At 46.7% G+C, this 22,114-nt stretch overlaps 1 protein-coding gene across 1 annotated transcript in view; it reads right to left on the bottom strand.

Annotated features, from left to right (window-relative positions):
• ADCY3 (adenylate cyclase 3) overlaps window positions 1-22,114 on the bottom strand; it is a 108,628-nt gene that overhangs the window by 70,523 nt on the left and 15,991 nt on the right. The window contains exon 3 of the mRNA XM_081854554.1: window positions 8,532-8,681. Within this exon, the coding sequence (XP_081710680.1) occupies window positions 8,532-8,681 (150 nt within the window). The remainder of the gene's footprint in view (window positions 1-8,531; window positions 8,682-22,114) is intronic.

Raw genomic sequence — 22,114 nt, 5'->3', positions numbered from 1 at the left:
GGGAAGACAGCATCTATACAGCAACATTTCTTGAGAAACTCAGGATACCAATGTACTGTGGCTAATGTCGTGTACTCCTGGCTTCAGACGCACTGGAGCCAGAGAAAACAAACGACATACCCAAGGAGAAAAGGAATATATTTTTGTATATCACTGCAGCCGCAAGAATACTTATGGCAAAATATTGGAAAACAGAAAAAGGACCACAAATGAGAGAATGGCAAGTTAAGATTTGTGAGTTTGCCGAGATGGCAAAAATGGCTGCATCCGTCCGGGGCTGCTCCAATCAAAAATTCTACACAGAATGGGAATGCATAAGGGAATACATGAAGAAATATGGTGTTAAAGCAGAACTCTTAATAGGCAATTGTTAAGCGTGTAAGGACAAAAGAAGTCATTATAATTTAACAGTTTTCATGTTCTTCTATTTTATTAAAGCAACTAGAAAAAAAATATTATGATGGGAAGATCTCACACAGGTGAAGGGAAGCAGTGGGGAGCAGGGGAGGGTTAGGTTGAATTTGGGAAATAAAATAATATATGTGACAGCAAAGGATATAATAGATTCTTACAGAATAGTAATATATTGTAACCAGAATATGATTTCCTCTGGAGTTAAAGATCTAACTGGGACAAACCTTGTTTTGCTGAGCTCGTATTTTGCACAATTTGTATACGGTGTCTGTTTGATAATGTGTGGTTTGCTATGCCTAATAAAGGATATTTGATTATGGTAACCAGAATAGAAGTTCAAAAGGGGAAGTAAATGTATTTTTAGTATTTTCATTATTGTAATAGTTATTATTATTTCTCATTCGTTGAAGGCAGTGTTAATTTAGGCTTCTTTGTTTTGCTGTCTGTATAATTTTCTTAAGTCAATGAAGAGGGTGATTTCCCCACAACAGAAGGCAAGATAGTGTGGCTTAGTGGTTAGAGCACTGCACTAGAGCCTGGGAGGACCAGGGTTCAAATCCCCGCCCAGCCATGAAACTCATTGGGCAACCTCAGGCAGCTCACTGCCTCTCAGCCCAGCCTACCAGGGTTGTCGTAAGGATAAAAAATGCGGAGGAAGAAAACCGTGTAAGCCACCACCTTGAGCTACCTGGAGGGAAGATGGGGTACAAATGCAACAAGGATATAAATACAGACAGACACACCAACCCCAAAAAGAAAAGAGGAGGTCTTCTTGAGGTTCCTGCATTGCAGGGGCTGGACTAGATGAACCCATGGGGTCCCTTCTAACTCGACAATTCTATGATTTCTATGCAAGGATGGTTTCATTCGCACAGATAGAGAGAGAGAGATTTCAAAAGGCATGTTCGGATTTTATTTTGGGATTTGCTCTGAATGTAAATAACTTGGTTAATTAAGTGGATTTTTACAGAGAGCCTACAGGGGTTACTTTCTGGCAGCAGATACAGAGAGAGCGTTGCTATGGGAACTGGACTGTCACCAGGGCCTCCCTCTTGATTTCTCCGAGAACAGGCAATCTATAATAGTATAAACAAGGAGAAATCCTTCCAGCCGAGAGCAACAGGAAGCTGCGGGGACGCAAATCCTAAACTGCAGAGCAGAAGCCCCATCACACACACACAAACACCCGGCAACCGTTGCAAAGGGTCTGTCTCTTACGGACAGGTCATTCCAAACACCAAGAAAAGGCTGTGTGGTGAAAAGAAAATGTGGGTTAGCCCACATTTGGGATGGATGAATGGTAAAGGTAAAGGTAAAAGGACCCCTGATCATTAGGTCCAGTCGTGGCCGACTCTAGGGTTGCAGCGATCAACTCGCTTTACTGGCCAAAGAAGCCGGCATACAGATTCCAGGTCATGTGGCAAGCATGACTAAGCCGCTTCTGGCGAACCAGAGCAGCGCACGGAAATCCCGTTTACCTTCCTGCCAGAGCGCTACCTATTTATCTACTTTCACGTTGACGTGCTTTTGAACTGCTAGGTTGGCAGGAGCAGGGACCAAGCAATGGGAGCTCACCCCGTTGCGGGGATTCGAACCGCCGACCTTCTGATTGGCAAGTCCTAGGCTCTGTGGTTTAACCCACAGCGCCACCCGCGAATGGGCTAAGTCATAAATTCCACCAGGTGACTTTAACCTCCTCCATGTGGGAACACTGGTCCATCTAGCTCAGGACTGTCTGCACGGGCTGGCAGCTGCTTCCCAGCTTTAGGCAGGAGTCTCCAGGTAGGGAGGGGAAAAGACCCCCCCACACACACCTGAAACGCCAAACAAGAACCGCCGGACGATGGAAACACTCAGGTAAATGGGCTGAGAGGTCAGTGTCAGTATAGCTTCATACACTCTCTATAATTTGGCCACAGGGAAACACGGACCATTTCTCCAGGGAAAGCTGCTGCAATGGCTTTTATGGTGGGGCATTGACCGGCAACGGGGTGGAAGGCAGTTCCCAGTGCGTTAGAAACTCAGATATTTAAGCTAGGCGCCAAATGGCTCCTTAAACCAGGGTTACAGCTGCCGAAACGGAACACCCAGTGGCCGTTGTTGGGCCAGACGGCTCAAAAGTAATATTTTCCAACACGACTTTTGGGTTCCTGAAATTCGTTCTGACTGTGCAGATAAAACATAACAGGTACAATTCTACAGTAGGTGTTGCCAGTGTGTGAAAACGGTCAAGATCCAATGATCCCCTGGCATGTACCTCCAGGTGGTGGAGACATCAGGCACCAATCCTGGCACCTGGGCATCTTCACTTGGTCACAAGTGGCCAAAAGTCAGGTGCTAAATGTGCCTGAAGAATTTCGAACTGGACTGAATCACCCAACTCCACAAATCTATTATTCATCCCAGGAAAAGCAGCCCCGGTTTTTCTGCCTGCCATACAAACGTAGAGGAGCTTTGTCTAGGTACCACCGCCATTTTCCCTTAACGAGCAACATAAAATGTGTTAAAGGATAGAGCGGGCTTCCTCAAACCTGGCTTTCCAGATGTTTTGAGACTACAATTCCCATCATCTCTGACCACAGGTCCTGCTAGCTAGGGATCATGGGAGTTGTAGGCCAAAAACATTTGGAGGGCAGAGGTTGAGGAAGCCTAAGATAGAGGCTTGCTTTCCTCATCCTTTCTTCAGGCTCCATCTGTGTGATGCAGCAGAGCAAAAAAAAAGTGAATACTACTCTAGGCTAAGGTTACCAATTTTTTTTCAATGAATCCGGGGACATTTTTCAACTTCAGTAAGAATGATAGGATTTTATCAGAGGACTGATTTGTAAATCTGGGGACTGTCCCGGGAAACGGGGACATCTGATAACCTTATTCTAGGCTGCATCCACAGAAGTCTAGTGTCCAGCTCAAGGGATCCTGTTGCCCGGACATCTTAACTTGGTGGCCAATAAGGTAAAGGTAAAGGAACCCCTGACCATTAGGTCCAGTCGTGGCCGACTCTGAGGTTGCGGCGCTCATCTCGCTTTATTGGCCGAGGGAGCCGGCATACAGCTTCCGGGTCATGTGGCCAGCAGGACTAAGCCGCTTCTGGCGGACCAGAGCAGCGCACGGAAACACCGTTTACCTTCCCGCCGGAGCGGTACCTATTTATCTACTTGCATTTTGTGCTTTTGAACTGCTAGGTTGGCAGGAGCTGGGACCGAGCAACGGGAAGCTCACCCGGTCGCGGGGATTCGAACCGCCGACCTTCTGATCAGCAAGTCCTAGGCTCTGTGGTTTAACCCACAGCGCCACTTGCGTCCTGGTGCAAAATGCGCCTGGCGAATTTCAAACAGTGGCAGCTTCCCTCCTTTCCAGGCCTACAGCAGCAGGAGGAAGCTGTGCTAGGATGAACACATCAAGGCCTTCCTAGAGACAGATAAGCACTGCAAATAAACTAAAAATCTGCAGAGGAACCAAGTGGTAAGAACCTAAAGAGCCCTGATTGATCAGGGCTGTCTAGACCAGCATATTATTCTAACAATGGGCACCCGGGTGCCTGTTGTGGGGAACCCACATGCAGAATCTGAACACAATTTCATTCTCCTCTCCTGCGGTTTCCACGATATATATAACTGCATTTTATAAACCGTATCAAAAAGGCTTAATATGCCCAAGCTCTCCGTGAATAATATCTCTCGGGTTCTTTTTATTGCCACTGTGGCTATGAAATGCGCTGTTTTATTGGCTATATTTTTTTCGGTAATTATATTTTATGAGCTATATTTGCTATCATTGTTTGTCTTCATTGCTGGAAGTTGCCTTGAAAATTCTCTGAGCTGAAAAGGCAGATTAGGAGTGTTTAGAGCAAACAGACTCAGTGCTAGCTGGGTTGAGGAAGATAGTGACAGGAAGGTATCCGTTTATTTTTTCCAGTGCTGTTTGAACCTGACTTCACCACAGTGCTTTTAAAGCAGCGGGTTGTTTTCTCCCCAGCAATAATGAACAAACAAGGTCTGAGAAAGGAACATTTGCAAGGCTGTGATTTATCCAAAATCCAGACTGATCTACAGAAGAAAGCAAGGCTTTAGTTCCCAAACAACAAGGATTCAGCCCACTGGGAACTTTTCCTCCATAAAGCCTTTTATAAGCAACAAACCATGTCCCGGTTTAGTAAGGTTTAGGAGAAAGTTACCCAAATATGGTTAAAAGATGGAACCTAAGTATAGAAGCACAAAATGCGTGCATGTTTCAAGAGGGAAGAATAGTATAAACATGAACCAATGTGTTTTTTAAAAAATAAAAATAAAAAAAAAACCTTCCAAAATGTTCACTCAAAGTCCCAGTTCAAAGTGATGCATACGACTGGTTGTAACTCTCACAAAATGTTATTAAAACAAAGCTTTAAAAGCGGACTAATTATAGAGCACTTTCAAAGCTAAGCACTGCACAAGCTAAGGTTCTGATCCTGTTCCTATATCCTACATACAGTGGCACCTCGGGTTAAGTACTTAATTCGTTCCGGAGGTCCGTACTTAACCTGAAACTGTTCTTAACCTGAAGCACCACTTTAGCTAATGGGGCCTCCTGCTGCCGCCGCACCGCCGGAGAACAATTTCTGTTCTCATCCTGAAGCAAAGTTATTAACCTGAAGCTCTATTTCTGGGTTAGCGGAGTCTGTAACCTGAACCGTATGTAACCTGAAGGGTATGTAACCCGAAGTACCACTGTACACTTCTACACGTTCCTTCCAACTCTACAATTCTACAATTCTACGATACCCGTTCCACATTTGTAAGAACTTGGTCATTTAGTGTGGCATCACCTGCACTGTGGTTTAACCCACAGCGCCACGCAACGGGGTGAGCTCCCGTTGCTCGGTCCCTGCTCCTGCCAACCTCGCAGTTCAAAAGCACGTCAAAGTGCAAGTAGATAAATAGGTACCACTCCAGCAGGAAGGTAGAGGCGTTTCCGTGCGCTGCTCTGGTTCGCCAGAAGTGGCTTAGTCATGCTGGCCACATGACCCGGAAGCTGTACGCCGGCTTCCTCGGCCAATAAAGCAAGATGAGCGCCGCAACCACAGAGTCGTCCGCAACTGGACCTAACGGTCAGGGGTCCCTTTACCCCTGCACTGTGGAACTCCCTGCCTGTTGTGATCAAGCTAGCGTCTTCCTTATGCTCTTCTCGGGACCTGCTAAAAACATTCTTGTTTAGGCAAGCCTTCCCAGATTCTTAGAAAGCTGAAGTCATTTTATTCCGTTTTAGCATTTTAACTTTTGTGCTTTTTAAAGTAGGGATGTAATTCTTTCTCGATTCCACCTTTTCGTAAACCGCTTTGAGGTTCTTCACAACCAAGCAGCGTATAAATTTTATGAAATAAACTTTAAAAAATCTTGGTATCCAATTAGCAGCTACATGTTAAGAACACTTGCACCTTGGATCCCAAACGCCTTGCGAGTCGAGCATTTTGGCTTGCGAAAGCAGCAAACCCCGGAAGTGAGTGTTCTGGTTTGCAAATGTTCTTTGGAAGCCGAGCGTCCGACACGACTTCTGCGACTTCCGATTGGCTGCCACGCCTAGGTTTCGGAAGTCAAATAGCTTTCTGGAATGGATTGCATTCTACTTCGAAGGTACCACTGTACTTCCAAAGTTGAATTTGTTCAGGTCAGATCTCTTTTAGAGCTGAAGGGTGGGGGAAAATAAAGGAGCACACCCCGTCCTCAATCCAGCCTTACCGGTGGTCTTATGCAAAACTGGTGCCATTCGCTGACTGTCCTGATGTATAAAAGGGAGAGGGTTATGCACAAAAATGCAGAGGAGAGGTCAAGTTTCTGCTTAAAGGAATTTGTCAACATCTCAAAAACTTTCCGTGTTCCTTTCCACTTCCATTGCCTTTTTTCTCTCTCTCTATCTTTTGCCCCTCGCAGGGGAACCCGTATCTGCTTATCAGTCGTACAGCACAAGCCTTGGGCTGGTGATATGATGCCTGCCTCTCTCACAGCAATGCATAACTATCTCTTCAAAGACCCAGCCGAGCGCTCTCTGACGCCTGCAAAAGTTTATCTCCCCATGAACCCGCAGCTCCGGCTTGACATCAATAGCACTTTGGTGACGCGCGTCTGGAGGGCGTTAGGAGCCGCCTTGGTGTGGGACAGACAGCAGGAGCTGTTGACAGGGGGCCGGCAGCTGCGAATTGGATACAGCCGCGTCTATAAAAAGAGCGGCATGTCTATTCTTAGCCCCCTTCCCAAAGCACCCAGGAATGGTGTGTGAGCGCACCTTTCCCCTCTGCACATGACACAGTTGTTGCAAACAAACCTCCCTCAACCTGCTCCCTTGCAGATGTTCTGGACTGTCACAGCCTTCATTGCTTGCGATCCATTATGTAAGCCACTTTCAAGTTCTTTGGAGGAGGCGAACGTAAGAGCCTACTAAAAACCTGGATCAGGCAATCTAGTCGAGCATCTAGGCGCAGGTCAATTCTGTGTCCAGGGCAGCTGTTTACCAGCTTCACCTGGTACGCAAGCTAAGACCCTACCTGCCCGCAGACTGTCTTGCCAGAGTGGTGCATGCTCTAGTTATCTCCCACTTGGACTACTGCAATGCGCTCTACGTGGGGCTACCTTTGAAGGTGACCCAGAAACTACAACTAATCCAGAATGCGGTAGCTAGACTGGTGACTGGGAGTGGCCACCGAGACTACATAACACCAGTCCTGAAAGACCCTCATTGACTCCCAGTATGTTTCCGAGCACAATTCAAAGTGTTGGTGCTGACTTTTAAATCCTAAACAGCTTCGGCCCAGTATACCTGAAGGAGCGTCTCCACCCCCATCGTTCAGCCTGGACACTGAGGTCCAATGCTGAGGGCCTTCTGGCGGTTCCCTCCCTGTGAGAAGTGAGGTTACAGGGAACCAGGCAAAGGGCCTTCTTGGTAGTGGCACCCGCCCTGTGGAACGCCCTCCCATCAGATGTCAAGGAAATAAACAACTACAGTCATACCTCTTGTTACACATTTGCTTCAGGTTAAATCTTTTCAGATTGCGTCTCAGAAGTACCGGAAAGGGTTACTTCCGGGTTTCGCCGCTCGCACATGCGCAGATGCTCAAAATGACGTCACGTGCATGCACAGAAGCGGCGAATCTCGACCCGAGCAGACGCGGGTTGCGTTCTGCTCATGTTACCACTGTATCTGATTTTTAGAAGACATCTGAAGACAGCCCTGTTTAGGGAAGCTTTTAATGTTTGATGTTTGAAGGCGCAGCAGAGACTGTACTTTTTGAGAATCCTAAGGAAAAACCATCTTCCGCAGAAACTGCTGCTTGCCTTCTCTCACTGTGCCATTGAGAGCGTGCTCACTTATGGCTTATGTGTGTGGTATGGAAGCTGTACTACCCAGGACAGGATGGGGTTGTGCAGAGTTGTGAAGGCAGCAGAGAGCATTGTTGGCTGCCCACTCTCCACCTTAGAGCAGATTTATGCCACAAGGTGCCATAGGAAGGCACTGGACATAGTAAAAGATCCATCGCATCCTGGTCACTGTCTCTTCGAGCTCCTGCCGTCGGGACGGAGATACAGGACGATGAAGACAAGAACGAGCCGTCTCACGAACAGCTTCTTCTCCAGAGCGATCTCGGCCCTGAATGGGAAGCCTGGACTTTGAAAGTCATCTAATCTTCCTTGCTGTATTCTACTGTATTGTTTTAATTAGTGGTTTTTATAGTTGTTTTGATTTTGTGTGGAGTGCCCTACCTGGGTGGATGGAGCAGCCAAGTAATTTCGTTGTCCCCGAGAGGGGACAATGACAATAAAGATGATATTATTATTATTATTATTATTATTATTATTATTATTATTATTATTATTATATTTATCGTGTTTTTAATCATCTGTTCGAGCCGCTCAGAACTGGGGGCAACTTCTGCTATGTGGGTGTCTCACCTCAGATCCAAAACTACTGAGCCATGGCCCATCTCTGGAGAGGAGCAGATGTCTATTGGACATAGACTCCACCAACCACTAGAAACCAAAGAATCACCAAGAGTAGACCTGTCCTCCCTGGATATCCAGCTCAACTGCTCATGCAGACATGACACAGGGAGATAATGCTGGTTACTGTCAGAGCAATTCGTCTCTTACCTGCTGCTGACTTTGCTCCTCAAGGTTGAGCTTGACCTCCAGAGACTGACGAGCTTCCAGGAAGGCTTTGCGGTGCTTACGATCGGCCATGTAGTACGACATGATGCCCACGCAGATGGTACACAGGTAGATGGCAACATTGGACAAGATCTTGAACGAGAGAAACCGAGAGGTGGTAAGTCAATCTGAAGAAGATGGAGAGGCAGGTATGGAAGACGAGAGCAACCAAACTGGGCATGTTTAGCCTGGAGAAGAGGAGGTTAAGGGGTGATATGATAGCCATGTTCAAATATATAAAAGGATGTCACATAGAGGAGGGAGAAAGGTTGTTTTCTGCTGCTCCAGAGAAGGGGACACGGAGCAATGGATCCAAACTACAAGAAAGAAGATTCCACCTAAACATTAGGAAGAACTTCCTGACATTGAGAGCTGTTCGAGAGTGGAATTTGCTGCCAAGGAGTGTGGTGGAGTCTCCTTCTTTGGAGGTCTTTAAGCAGAGGCTTGACAACCATATGTCAGGAGTGCCCTGATGGTGTTTCCTGCTTGGCAGGGGGTTGGACTCGATGGTCCTTGTGGTCTCTTCCAACTCTATGATTCTATGATTCTATTAACCTTGCTCTTTGCTGGTGATATATCTCTGCTTCTCTGCTATAGCCTTTCCCATTCTTCCTCTAATTCCCATTGTTTCAATTTGTTTTTTCATAAAGTGCTGTCCTGTTCCCGCTGAGAAGGTGGAGAAACCAACATATAAAACTGTTCTGCTACTGCACAGAATCTGCCTACACCAGGCCCCCCCAAATTTGGCCCTCCAGATGTTTTGGGACTACAACTCCCATCATCCCTAGTTAACCAGTGGTCAGGGATGATGGGAATTGTAGTCCCAAAACATCTGGAGGGCCGAGTTTTTGGGTGCCTGGCCTACACCAACAAGGGAAGCTTTGTGGAGCACCAAGAGAAGCTGAGGGACCTGCAAATCAAAGCTGCTGTTAAAGGCAGAGGAGCGAGAGCTGGCAAAAACATTGGCAACCCTCCCAGGCCCACCACTCCTGGTAAAGTATGTGTGGGTGTCCCGGCTGTTCCCAGAACACAAAGCACCATATTCTTCGCTCTATAAGACGCACCAGACCACAAGATGCACCTAGTTTTTGGAGGAGGAAAACAAGAAAAAATATATTCTGAATCTCAGAAGCCAGAACAGCAAGAGGGATCGCTGCGCAGTGAAAACAGCAATCCCTCTTGCTGTTCTGGCTTCTGGGATAGCTGCGCAGCCTGCATTCGCTCCATAAGACACACACACATTTCCCTTTACTTTTTAGGAGGGAAAAAGTGAGTCTTATAGAGCAAAAAATACGGTATTTCCACCCCCGGTCTTGCCTGGCAGCCCTTTCAGATGCCTCTCACATGACCTTGCTAATTACAACTGGTTAAGGTGTTTTGGAAAAGAAAAAAGAAAAAACCTGCCAGGTCTCTAAGCATCTGTGTGTCGAGGGGCCGGAAGAAGGTACCTAGGGAGAGCAATTTCTTAAACGGAGCTTTGCTTCTGATAGACCTTTGCAGCAAACAGTTTCTTGCCTTCCATAGAGAAGCCAGATCGTGCCTGGGCTCAGATGCTGCAGCGATGCCTAATTTTAAAATATTTGAACACAGATGCTGGGCTGGAGGGGACACTGGTCTGACTTGGTGTGAAACAGTTGTGCATGTCCCCAACGTTGGAATACAGTGGTACCTCAGGTTACAGACGCTTCCGGTTACGTACGCTTCAGGTTACAGACTCCGCTAACCCAGAAATATTACCTCGGGTTAAGAACTTTGCTTCAGGATAAGAACAGAAATCGTGCGGCGGGAGGCCCCATTAGCTAAAGTGGTGCTTCAGGTTAAGAACAGTTTCAGGTTAAGAACGGACCTCCAGAACCAATTAAGTTCTTAACCAGAGGTACCACTGTATAGGAATCTGCCTTACACCGCGTCGGTCCATGTGAACATAGCTGAAATCACCCACCACTCTTTTGTCTCCCCTTTCGGATGCTTCCTGGACTTCACTCCTTGAGCGTTTTGATCGGGGGGGACAATAGTTCGTCCGCAGCACCAACTTCCTTTTGGAGCCAGGTATAGCCACCCACAGAAATTCTGCGGAGGGGTCCGTCCCTTTGGAGCAGGGGTCGGCAACATGTGGTCCATGAGCCAGATGCGGCCCACGAAGACCGTTTTACCGGCCCACGAGCCGCCCCCAAACCAAGCTGCCCGCTCGGCAAGTCCCCACGTGCTGTGCTAATCCAGCACAGTGTGCGGGGACTCACTGAGCGGTGCCAGAAATCACGTCTGCGCATGCGCAGATATCAGAAATAGCTTCTGCGCATGCCCAGACGCAAACAATTGCTTCTGCGCAGGCATGAATATCCGGCATCGCGCTGCGCCGGTCCAGCCCACGAACAATCTCTGCGGGATTGATCCAGCCCATGGCTGGTAAGCCTTGCTGACCCCTGCTTTGGAGATTTCTAGCTAGCACTGTGCCCTCTCTGTTGGTGTGCAGTGTGACATCACCACTAGAGCATCCTTCTCTGTCTTTCCAGTAGCATTTATATTTTATTATTACAGTGGTGCCCCGCAAGACAAACGCCTCGCAAGATGGAAAACCCGCTAGACGAAAGGGTTTTCTGTTTTGGAGGCGCTTCGCAAAATGAATTTCCCTATGGGCTTGCTTCGCAAGACGAAATGTCTTGCGAGTTCCTGCGGGTTTCCCCCCCCCCATTTCCCCCCTTTTCCTAAGCCCTAAGCCGCTTATCAGCTGATCCGCTGATAAGCCGCTTATCAGCTGATCCGCTAAAAGCCGCTGTATACACTGTAAAAGACACTGTATACTGTATACACTGCTAAAAGACACTGTATACGTGTCTTGGTCCTTTATGAAAAATAATTTGGAATCACTGGGCATAGGTACAAATTTTCTAAGTGGTATAGAGGCAATTTACAAAGAACAAAATGCAGAACTTATAATAAACAGTGGATTACCAGAGAGCTTCCAAATCACAAAGGGTACAAGACAGGGTTGCCCTTTCTCACCTCTGTTATTTATATCAATGTTGGAAGTACTACTTAAATATATAAGTGAGACAGAAAGAATTACAGGGATAAAGTGTGGCGGAAAAGAATATAAGGTTAAAGCCTTCGTGACGATATAGTCTTGACAGTACAGGAACCTATAACTTCGACAGCAGAAGCATTAAAAGTAATTGAAGAATTTGGAATGTTGGCAGGATTGAAAATTAATAAAATGATGGTGAAAAACATGAGCATGGAACAAACAAATCAGCTGCAAAGTAAAACAGAAATAACAGTGGTAAAGAAAATAAAATATTTGGGGGTCTGGCTCTCGCCGAAAACCACAAACCTATTCAAGGACAATTATAAAACAACATGAAAAGAAAGAAGGACAAATTTGGAAATATGGGACAGATTGAAACTGTCCTTCTGGGGAAGGATAGCAGCTATTATTATTTATTAAATTCATCTGAATATCTCAGGGTGGTTCACAGGATAAAAATACAAGATAAAAACACAAAACGCGCTACGTAACAAAAACAAAGCAAAACAAAACCATAACCCCTATTCCCCCCACAGACACATTTAAAGTGGCACATAGTGCTAGTTTGGATACAAACCCATGTCTCCTCAGAAATAAATATTATTGCATTCAGTGCGACTTATTCCCAGGTGAGTGGGTTTAGGGGTGCAGGTTTAACTACCTGCCTTGGAAATACCGTAAGACAGAAACTCAAAGAAACATACATGCTACCAGTGCATGGAAATGGGTGGGGAGAGGGAGAAGGGGCAATACTTTGTCAGTAAGAGGAAAGAGAACAATGGGTAAGAACTCCTAAGTATTAACCGAACAGCTACATTTAACATTTTAAGGTAGAAATCTGTGGGATGAAAGGTTTTCAACCTCTTCAGTAATCTTTTATCACTCTGGGATGAAACACGCAGTAAGAAGCAGTAGAACTGGCAGTAATGAAACTGTGAGGGTCTAAATTACTACTGCTGAACATTATTATATCCAGAGATGACAGTGTCCTCACTGGTCGTCTTCATCCCCTAAGACCAGCTCTCCAGTTCGCCCATCTTTGGTTCGGAGGCTTCTAGCTTTAGCACATAAACACTTCCATGCGCTCTCTCTCTCTTTTCAAGCGTCTTTGGCACTCGCATTTTGACCTGTGCTGCTTTGTTCCATCTGAATCGCTGCCCTGTGCCTCTGCACTCATAATGCCAAGTTCTACCCCTCTCTATTTTAAATTGCCACAAACACTTTCGTCTTCATATTCGCCCCAGAGGCAGGATTCCTTCAGATATACTGGACCAAGGCTTTCTCCGAGACCATATAACACCGGTCTTGAAAGACCTACATTGGCTCCCAGTACGTTTCCGAGCACAATTCAAAGGGTTGGTGCTGACCTTTAAAGCCCTAAATGGCCTCAGTCCAGTATATCTGAAGGAGCGTCTCCACCCCCATCATTCAGCCTGGACACTGAGGTCCAGCGCCAAGGGCCTTCTGGTGGTTCCCTCACTGCAAGAAGCCAAGTTACAGGGAACCAGGCAGAGGGTCTTCTCGGTGGTGGCACCCGCCCTGTGGAATGCCCTCCCACCAGATGTCAAAGAGAAAAACAACTACCAGACAACTTTTAGAAGACATCTGAAGGCAGCCTTGTTTAGGGAAGCTTTTAATGTTTGATGTATTACAGTATTTTAATATTTTTTGGGAAGCTGCCCAGAGTGGCTGGGGAAGCCCAGCCAGATGGGTGGGGTATAAATAATAAATTATTATTATTATTATTATTATTATTATTATTATTATTATTAGGCCATTTAGGGCTTTAAAGGACAGCACCAACACTTTGAATTGTGCTCGGAAACATACTGGGAGCCAATGTAGGTCTTTCAAGACCGGTGTTATATGGTCTCGGCGGCTGCTCCCAGTCACCAGTCTAGCTGCCGCATTCTGGATTAATTGAAGTTTCCGGGTCACCTTCAAATGTAGCCCCACATTGAGTGCATTGCAGTAGTCCAAGCGGGAGATAACTAGAGCATGCACCGCTCTGGTGAGACAGTCCACAGGCAGGGAGGATCTCATCCTGCGTACCAGATGGAGCTGGTAAACAGCTGCCCTGGACACAGAATTGACCTGCACCTCCATGGACAGCCGTGAGTCCAAAATGACTTTTATTTTAAGAACCAATGGTCTGGGTTCATCCCAGTTCGAGTGGGGCCTGTCCCTTTCATACAGGCCCAGTTTGTTCCAAAATGTTCCCCCAGGGCATCTAGCAAATCCAAACCCCTCCTTGGCATGCTATTCATGCATTCACACTGCAAAGCTGCCCCTATGTCTGGAACCCGTAGCGTTTCAGAGAAAGATACCCAGGGAGATCTTTGCTTTCAACATTCTCCCTAGCAGCCTAAACTTTCCTTCCATCGTCTCACAACAACATTTCCCTATGTCCTTGGTGCTGGCATGTACCATGGGCACTGCTTCCACCCCAGCACTATCTACAGACTATTTAGATGATAAGACATACCACAGGCATGCAAATAACTCTGCAGTCTGCACACCCCTCACCCCCACCCCCCGGCAAGCAATCTATGTTCCTCATGATCAAATCCCCAGCTGATGTTTTATTATGTTTTTATTATTGTGCTGTCAATGACAAACCTAAACAGCATCTTAAAAAGCAGAGACATCACCTTGCCAACAAAGGTCCGTATAGTCAAAGCTATGGTTTTCCCAGTAGTGATGTATGGAAGTGAGAGCTGGACCATAAAGAAGGCTGATCGATAAAGAATGGATGCTTTTGAATTCTGGTGCTGGAGGAGACTCTTGAGAGTCCCATGGACTGCAAGAAGATCAAACCGATCCATTCTGAAGGAAATCAGCCCTGAGTGCTCACTGGAAGGACAGATCCTGAAGCTGAGGCTCCAAGACTTTGGCCACCTCATGAGAAGAGAAGACTCCCTGGAAAAGACCCTGATGTTGGGAAAGATGGAGGGTACAAGGAGAAGGGGACGACAGAGGACGAGATGGTGGGACAGTGTTCTCAAAGCTACCAGCATGCGTTTGACTAAACTGGGGGAGGCAGTGGAAGACAGGAGTGCCTGGCGTGCTCTGGTCCAGGGGGTCACGAAGAGTCGGACACAACTAAACGACTCAACAACAACAACAACAATAATTATGCTGTAAGCCACACAGAGTGTTGGGGAAACCCAGTTGGATGGGCAGGATATAAATGACATGTTGTTGTTGTTGTTGTTGTTGTTGTTGTTGTTGTTGTTGTTGTTGTTGTTGTCAGCATCCCTCCTTCACCATTCCTCACAAACATGCATCCATCACCTTCAATGTTCCCAAGCGCTCCTCTGCAGAAAGCAAAAGGCCACTAAGAACTGTGATTTTACATTTTGGAGTTTGTAATGCAACATTTACTTTAAAAATGACAGCGCTCGTTTTAAGTAACTGGATATATATATCTACCTTATTTTATGTCATCCTCTTTTATTCCACTATACACATTTGGATAACACATGTTTTCTACTTTGTCTCCTTTAACTCTCTGTGCTGGTCCATCAACCGTAATAATAACGATTTGATTTGATTCCTCTCTTACATGCCTTTTCTTCGAACGAAAATCCCCCAAATGCTGCAACCCTTTCTGCAACTTCTGGGGAAGTCGCTCCTCCTCTTGATGACTTCTGATTTCCCTTTTCTGAACCTTGCTTGAACCAGCAAGACTCTGGGAAGGGTGCGTATAATCATAGAATCATAGAATAGAATCATAGAATCATAGAGTTGGAAGAGACCACAAGGGCCATCGAGTCCAACCCCCTGCCAAGCAGGAAACACCATCAGAGCACTCCTGACATATGGTTGTCAAGCCTCTGCTTAAAGACCTCCAAAGAAGGAGACTCCACCACACTCCTTGGCAGCAAATTCCACTGTCAAACAGCTCTTACTGTCAGGAAGTTCTTCCTAATGTTTAGGTGGAATCTTCTTTCTTGTAGTTTGGATCCATTGCTCTGTGTCCGCTTCTCTGGAGCAGCAGAAAACAACCTTTCTCCCTCCTCTATGTGACATCCTTTTATATAGATGCTATACTCCTATTGATGCAGCCCAGAATTGCATTGGCTAATCGTGTCTCTCTGTGCCTGTCCGATTTCTGCAGCCCCTGGCCCAGGTAGTTTTTATTCACAAAAGAACTTTTTACAGAGTGTTCGTAAGAACCAATCAGATTTCTTCTGAGAATTTCCACAAACCCACGTGGGGACAAAGTTAGACTACTAAAACTAATTAAGCGCAAATATTTCTGGGGTAAACAAAGAACAGAACTACAAAGAAAAGCATCTGGCAACCCCGGAGGTAATAAACAATCAATACATATGATAAGGAAGATGGCCAGGAGGACAGTGACCATTATCCCCTTCATGTGAGATCTGTTTCCTGGCCCTAAGATTAACATCCTAAGATTACCGTATTTTTCACCCTATAGGACGCACCGGCCCATAGGATGCACCTAGTTTTTTGGGGGGGGAAACAAGCAAAAAAAATTTATTTCCTGCCCAGGTTTGCGCAGCCATCCCCAATCTAGAAGAGGGAGAAAGAGCGCTCCGTCTCCCTCTTCTGCCTTCAGGGACAGCCTCTCTAGCCTCCGTGGGGCAGCGGCTTGCCCCGCTATCCCCCGAGCTTGTGGGGCTGGCAGGGGGGGGAGCAAGCTTGCTTCTCCCCCCCGCCAGCCTCCAGATCAGGTCGGGGATAATGGGGTGGCGGCGCTCCGCCTCCCCGCTATCCCGCAAGCTTGTGGGGCTGGCGGGGGGGGGGAGAAGCAAGCTTGCTTCTCCCCCCTGCCAGCCTCCAGACCAGGTCGAGGAATAGCGGGGTGGCGGCGCTGCGCCTCCCTGCTGTCCCCCGAGCTTTTGGGCTGCAGGCTGCTGCCCGCAAGCCTTGCGAGCCCACGGGACCTCCCGCCGGGCTTGCAAGACTTGCGGATAGCTTCCTGAAGCCAGAAGAGCGAGAGGGGTCGGTGCGCACCGACCCCTCTCGCTCTCCAGGCTTCAGCGAAAGCCTGCATTCGCCCCATAGGACGCACACACATTTCCCCTTCATTTTTGGAGGGGGAAAGTGCGTCCTATAGGGCGAAAAATACGGTAATATATAAGAAACTACTTCAAATAAACTTGCCCACTATCTTTATGGCCCAGGATGCCTGCCTGGCGAAGCAAGAAGCAACTGGGCTGTGTACGTGACAAGAGAAATGGGCAGCAGAGGCAAGAGGGCATGAAAAGGGCATGAATGTAGAGTCTTATGGGATTTAATCAGAAATTATCGTCAATATATCAAACCCAGTCAACACAATGTCTTCATCGTGGACACAATGGCTTGATGTATATTTTATAATTCCTCATGGTAATCCCATCTGATCCCTACATTTCCAGATCTACAATATCCTTTTGGACCCAGCCTGGGTGTTCTTTAGATATTTTGGACTACAGTTCCCATGAGCTCCATCTCTCTCCCTCTCTTGCGCAGCCCCACATACTTTAACTCGGGCTGCCAAAAGTTTTGTTTATCCAGTTATACAAACTTTCGTTTTATTTTTCAAAAAGCTATTTTATGAGTTTTGCATTAAGCACGTCTTCCCTGCAGTTGCTGGGAGACAGTAAACACAACATCTCGTTTATCTTTCAAATATCACTGCATTTGAATCGCTGGGTGCTGTTTCTTAAAAATGAAATAAAAACCCACGATTCTCAGGCCACACTATTTAACTTCCTACTTCCTCCAAAAAGAATTATCCCCGTAACTCAAGGACCAGCAAGGAGGCTAGAATCAGAGGCAGCGTCAACTTCAGAGCAAGTAAAAGATGACATGGTAGAAATTTATAAAACCATGCATCGCAATCCAATGGAAGAAGGCTGGTAGATTCAGGACAGATGGGAAAAAAGGACTGCTTCACGCAGTGCGTTGTTAAACTGTGGAACTCCCTGCCACAGGAGGCAGTTGGCGGTCACCAAGTTGGATGGCTTTAAAAGAGGATTAAACAAATCCATGGAAGGGAGCGTTGTCTGTGGCTACTAGCCACCTGTTGGAAGCTTTTAATGTTTGATGCATTACTGTATTTTAATATTTTGTTGGAAGCCGCCCAGAGTGGCTGGGGAAGCCCAGCCAGATGGGCGGGGTATAAATAAATTATTATTATTATTATTATTATTATTATTATTATTATTATTATTATTCCACGGTGCAGGATACTTAGCTATTTGCTCTGGCTCGCTAGAAGGCAGATTCCTCTGTTTATTTAGAGTTACTGCTACTGCCCTTTATTATTTCTATCTTGCTCTTATATCCTACAGAAAGTACCCAGAGCAGATTACAAGAAAAGAATTAGCGCATTTTTCGCTCCATAAGACGCATCTGAACATAAGACGCACCTAGTTTTTAGAGGAAAAAAAGATATTCTGAATGAAACAGTGGATGTATGATTTTTGTGGTTCATGCTGTGGCCACAGACATGTGATGTGACGGTGAGTTTGGGGTAGCCCAATGCAAAAATCCTGAGAATCCATATGGATCCGTGCTTTGTAACCATATTTTTGCACCACGAAACAGTGGATGTATGATTTTTTTGGTGCAGGCTGTAGCCATGGACATGCTATGTGATCTGATGGTGAATTTGGGGTGACCCAGTGCAAAAATCCTGAGGATCCATGTGCTTTTATCTCCCCCCTCCCAGGCAGCCTCCTTTATCGCTAGAGTCCCTTATCTCCCTCCAGATCGCTTGCGGATCAGCTGCTCAGCGGCTTCCTTTCAACACCCCATTCCCTCTTTGTAAACAAAAAAAGCACAACCTGCTTTTTGCCCCTGGGCAATTCAGCTCCAGGGACCACGCATTCACTCCATAAGACGCACAGACATTTCCCCTTACTTTTTAGGAAGAAAAAAGTGTGTCTTATGGAGCAAAAAATACGGTATGTTCCTAGCAACTGATATTCGGAGATACACTGTCTCTGAACATGGAGGCTCTCCGTAAGGTCCCCATTACTAATACCAACTTGTATATATTTCTTTTAATCCTCCCCACAACTCCCTCCCCACACTCTTTGTGTGTCTGTCTTTTTTTCCTCCTTTTCCTCCTCCTTGATTGCAAATCACCAGGCAAAGTTTCTCGTCAATATTTACCTGGTGCAAAGCGCAGCGGGGCTCGGGAAACAACGGTTAAAACAACTGAACCACTGTCGAACAGCGGGCATGCAAATTGAGCCAGCGTGGTTACAGCGGTTAGAATGTCAGGCCAGGACCCAGGAGACCAGGGTTCGAATTCCCCACTCAGCCGCGGATGAAGCTCACAGGGTGGGCCTTGGGCCGCTCACGGCCTCTGAACCTGACCCACCTCGCAGAGTTGTCCTGGGAATTAAACGAGGAGGGACAGAACGATGCGCTCCACCTGAGGGTGGGGGGGAGGTGGGATATGAATGCAATAAACCAGGGGTTAGCAAACTTACCGTGCCTCGGGCCGGTGTCTCCAGCGGTGGGGCAGGCGGGAGGGCAGGGGAGCGCATCCCCATACGCATGCGCACACACTATTTCCAGCGCACTTCTGGGTCGGAGGAGCACCGGAAATAGCTTGTGCGCATGTGCCCGGGCCTCCTCCGACCCGGATGTGCACCGGAAATAACGCTTGCGCATGCGCATACAACGCTTGCGCATGCGCACAAGCTATTTCCGGTGCTCCTCCAACCCGAAAGTGGGCAGCCGCGCCGCGCAGCGCCGGTAAGAGCAGGCGGCGGCAGCGGGGGTCGCCGCAGGCCGGATAAACTAGTCCCTCGGGCCTTATCCGGCCTGCAAGCCTTAGTTTGGGGACCCTTGCAATAAACAATCTAAATTCAATGCAATGGGACAACACACAAGGGTGGAAACAAGGACAAGGGTAAAAGCTGCACCTGCTGTCACAGAATTGTAGAATTGTAGAGTTGGAAGGGACCCAACGGTCATCTAGTCCAACCCCGCCCTGCAATGCAGAAATCTCAGCTAAAACATCCCTGACAGGTGGCCATCCATGCTCTGCTTGACAACCTCCAAGGAAGGATCCGTTCCACTGTCAAACAGCTCTTACTGCCACAAAGCCTTTCCAGCGAAGGAAAAGGCGGCAGGTTTACAGCAGGGAAGCTAAACAGTCGAATACCTGGCGGGGTTGGGGGAGAGGAGGATAATAAATTGAAATTGAATTGAAATTGAAATACTTTGTTGTCACTTGTACAACTTGCATACAGAGAGATTACAGGAGCACCCCCCACTCAGCTCTCTTAGTCTTAATTCCCCTCGTTTACTGACGCACGCACACCAAACCCGAAAGTCAGTTGCCCTGTTGTTATCTTTTCATTCAGCAGCCTAACAGCCCACGGATAGAAGCTGTTCTTTACCCTGTTGGTGCGACTAATCATGCTTTCATATTTTTTGCCCGAGGGCAGGAGATCAAGAAAGTGCCAGCCAGGGTGTGAAGCATCCCTGAGAATTTTCCTCACTTTCCTGAGGCAACGTTCTTCCGCTATGTCATGCAGCGGATTCACAGGACAGCCCATAATATCTTGTGCTGCATTCACCACCTTCTGTAGGCACTTCCTATCAGATGATGTCAAACCAGCGTACCACACTGTGATGCAGTAGGAAAGGACACTTTCTATTGTGGACCGGTATAAGGAGATAATCAAATGTTGATTGACATCGTTCTGCACAAATACTCTGAGGAGATGGAGTCTCTGTTGGGCTTTCTTAACCACCTGGATTGTATTGATTTTCCAAGTAAGGTCTTCACTAAGATAAACTCCTGGGAATTTAAGGGGAGAAACTCTCTCCACACAGCCCTCCCCGATGTACAGCGGGGCTAATTCTCCTCTCTTCCTCCGAAAATCCAACACCATCTCCTTTGTCTTGCTGATATTAAGGTGCAAGTTTTTCCCTAGGCACCATGTAGATATTTTTTGGACCTCCCCTCTCTACACTGATCCGTCTCCACCTGTTATTAAACCCACTGTGGTGTGTCATCTGCAAACTTAATAATTGCAGTAGACGGGTCGGATGATACACAATCGTATGTTTACAATGAATACAGGCAAAGACTTAGCACACATCCCTGTGGTGCGACAGTGCTGATTGTTAAGGAATTAACAATCCACGTCCAGTCCTCACTGTTTGTGTCTGATCTATCAGAAAGTCTTTACAGTGGTACCTCGGGTTACATACGCTTCAGGTTACAGACTCCACTAACCCAGAAATAGTACCTCGGGTTAAGAACTTTGCTTCAGGATGAGAACAGAAATCGTGCTCCAGCGGCACGGCGGAAGCAGGAGGCCCCATTAGCTCAAGTGGCGCTTCAGGTTAAGAACAGTTTCAGGTTAAGAACGGACATCCGGAATGAATTAAGTACTTAACCCGAGGTACCACTGTAATCCAGTCACAGATGGTAGGAGAAAGGTTCATGTTCATATAGAATAATAATAAATGCATCAGAGAAGAGGGATATCCCCTTCTGCAGGTTCTGAAGGGGGGGTGAGGGAGGGAAGCCACCACCCCAACAAATGTGCACCAGGGACTTGCTATTTTTAGCTCCTCAGGGTTGTCATGACAACCAACCTGCTTTTGGAGCACTGAGGAAGCATCCGAGAGGGATTCGGAAACCCAGCGATCGATGACTGCAAAAGAATTGCACCCGTTCTCTCTGGGGTGGAGACCACTGTTTTCCCGGGAAGTCCATAAACCATGGAAGGAGAATGACCCAAAAGGAAAGCTTTGAGCGGCCAGGCCCAAGATCTGCAGCAGTGGTTTCTCCCTCGGCCATTTGTATTCTCTGGGTTTGGACAAAGAGAGAAAGCAAATGTAGGAAGAGGCTGCTGGATGAGGCCACGAGCCCATCGCATCCAGCATCTTGTTCTCACATTGGCCAACGAATAGGAAACCCTCGAGCAGGATTCGAACACAAGAGCCTCTCGCGGCAGTGAGTTCCATAGTTTAACAGCACACAAAGACGCTCTGCCTCCGTTGAGAGTATAAAATAAAAACGAAAATTAATGGTTTTATAAGTTGCATGTCTTCGTTTCTCAGTTTGACCCTTTTGCATTATAGCATTTTATGCATTGTGACTTGCAGTTATTTTCATCGATCCCAGTTATCCTTCGTTGCAGATGTTAAGAGTGTATTTCCGTTTAATTGTTTGCTGATGTTCTGAGAGTTAATTTTGTCGTGTACTATTATATTCTAACAGATTATTGAAGATTACTTTATTTGATATGAGTCGTTCCATTTTAAAGCCATGTTTCATTACAATTTTTTTGCATTGGGTCAGATTATTATAAAGTGTGTGCTCTTGGTTGCATATTTTGTTGCTGTCAACCGCCTTGGGCATAGTAATATATAAAGGCGGTATACCAACTTAAAAGTAAAATGAAATTAAATGCTTCCCAATTGAAGTTTCTGGAAGCTGCAGGAGGGGAGAGAGACGTCTGGCGCTTGGGTTTTGCTTGTGAGCTTCCTACAGGCATCTGGGACAGCAAAC

The sequence above is a fragment of the Podarcis erhardii genome, assembly GCF_964252035.2.
Source record: "Podarcis erhardii genome assembly, chromosome: 3".
NCBI lineage: Eukaryota > Metazoa > Chordata > Lepidosauria > Squamata > Lacertidae > Podarcis > Podarcis erhardii.
The sequence above is the reverse complement of the archived record's forward strand: the minus strand, read 5'-3'. Positions and strand labels throughout refer to the sequence as shown.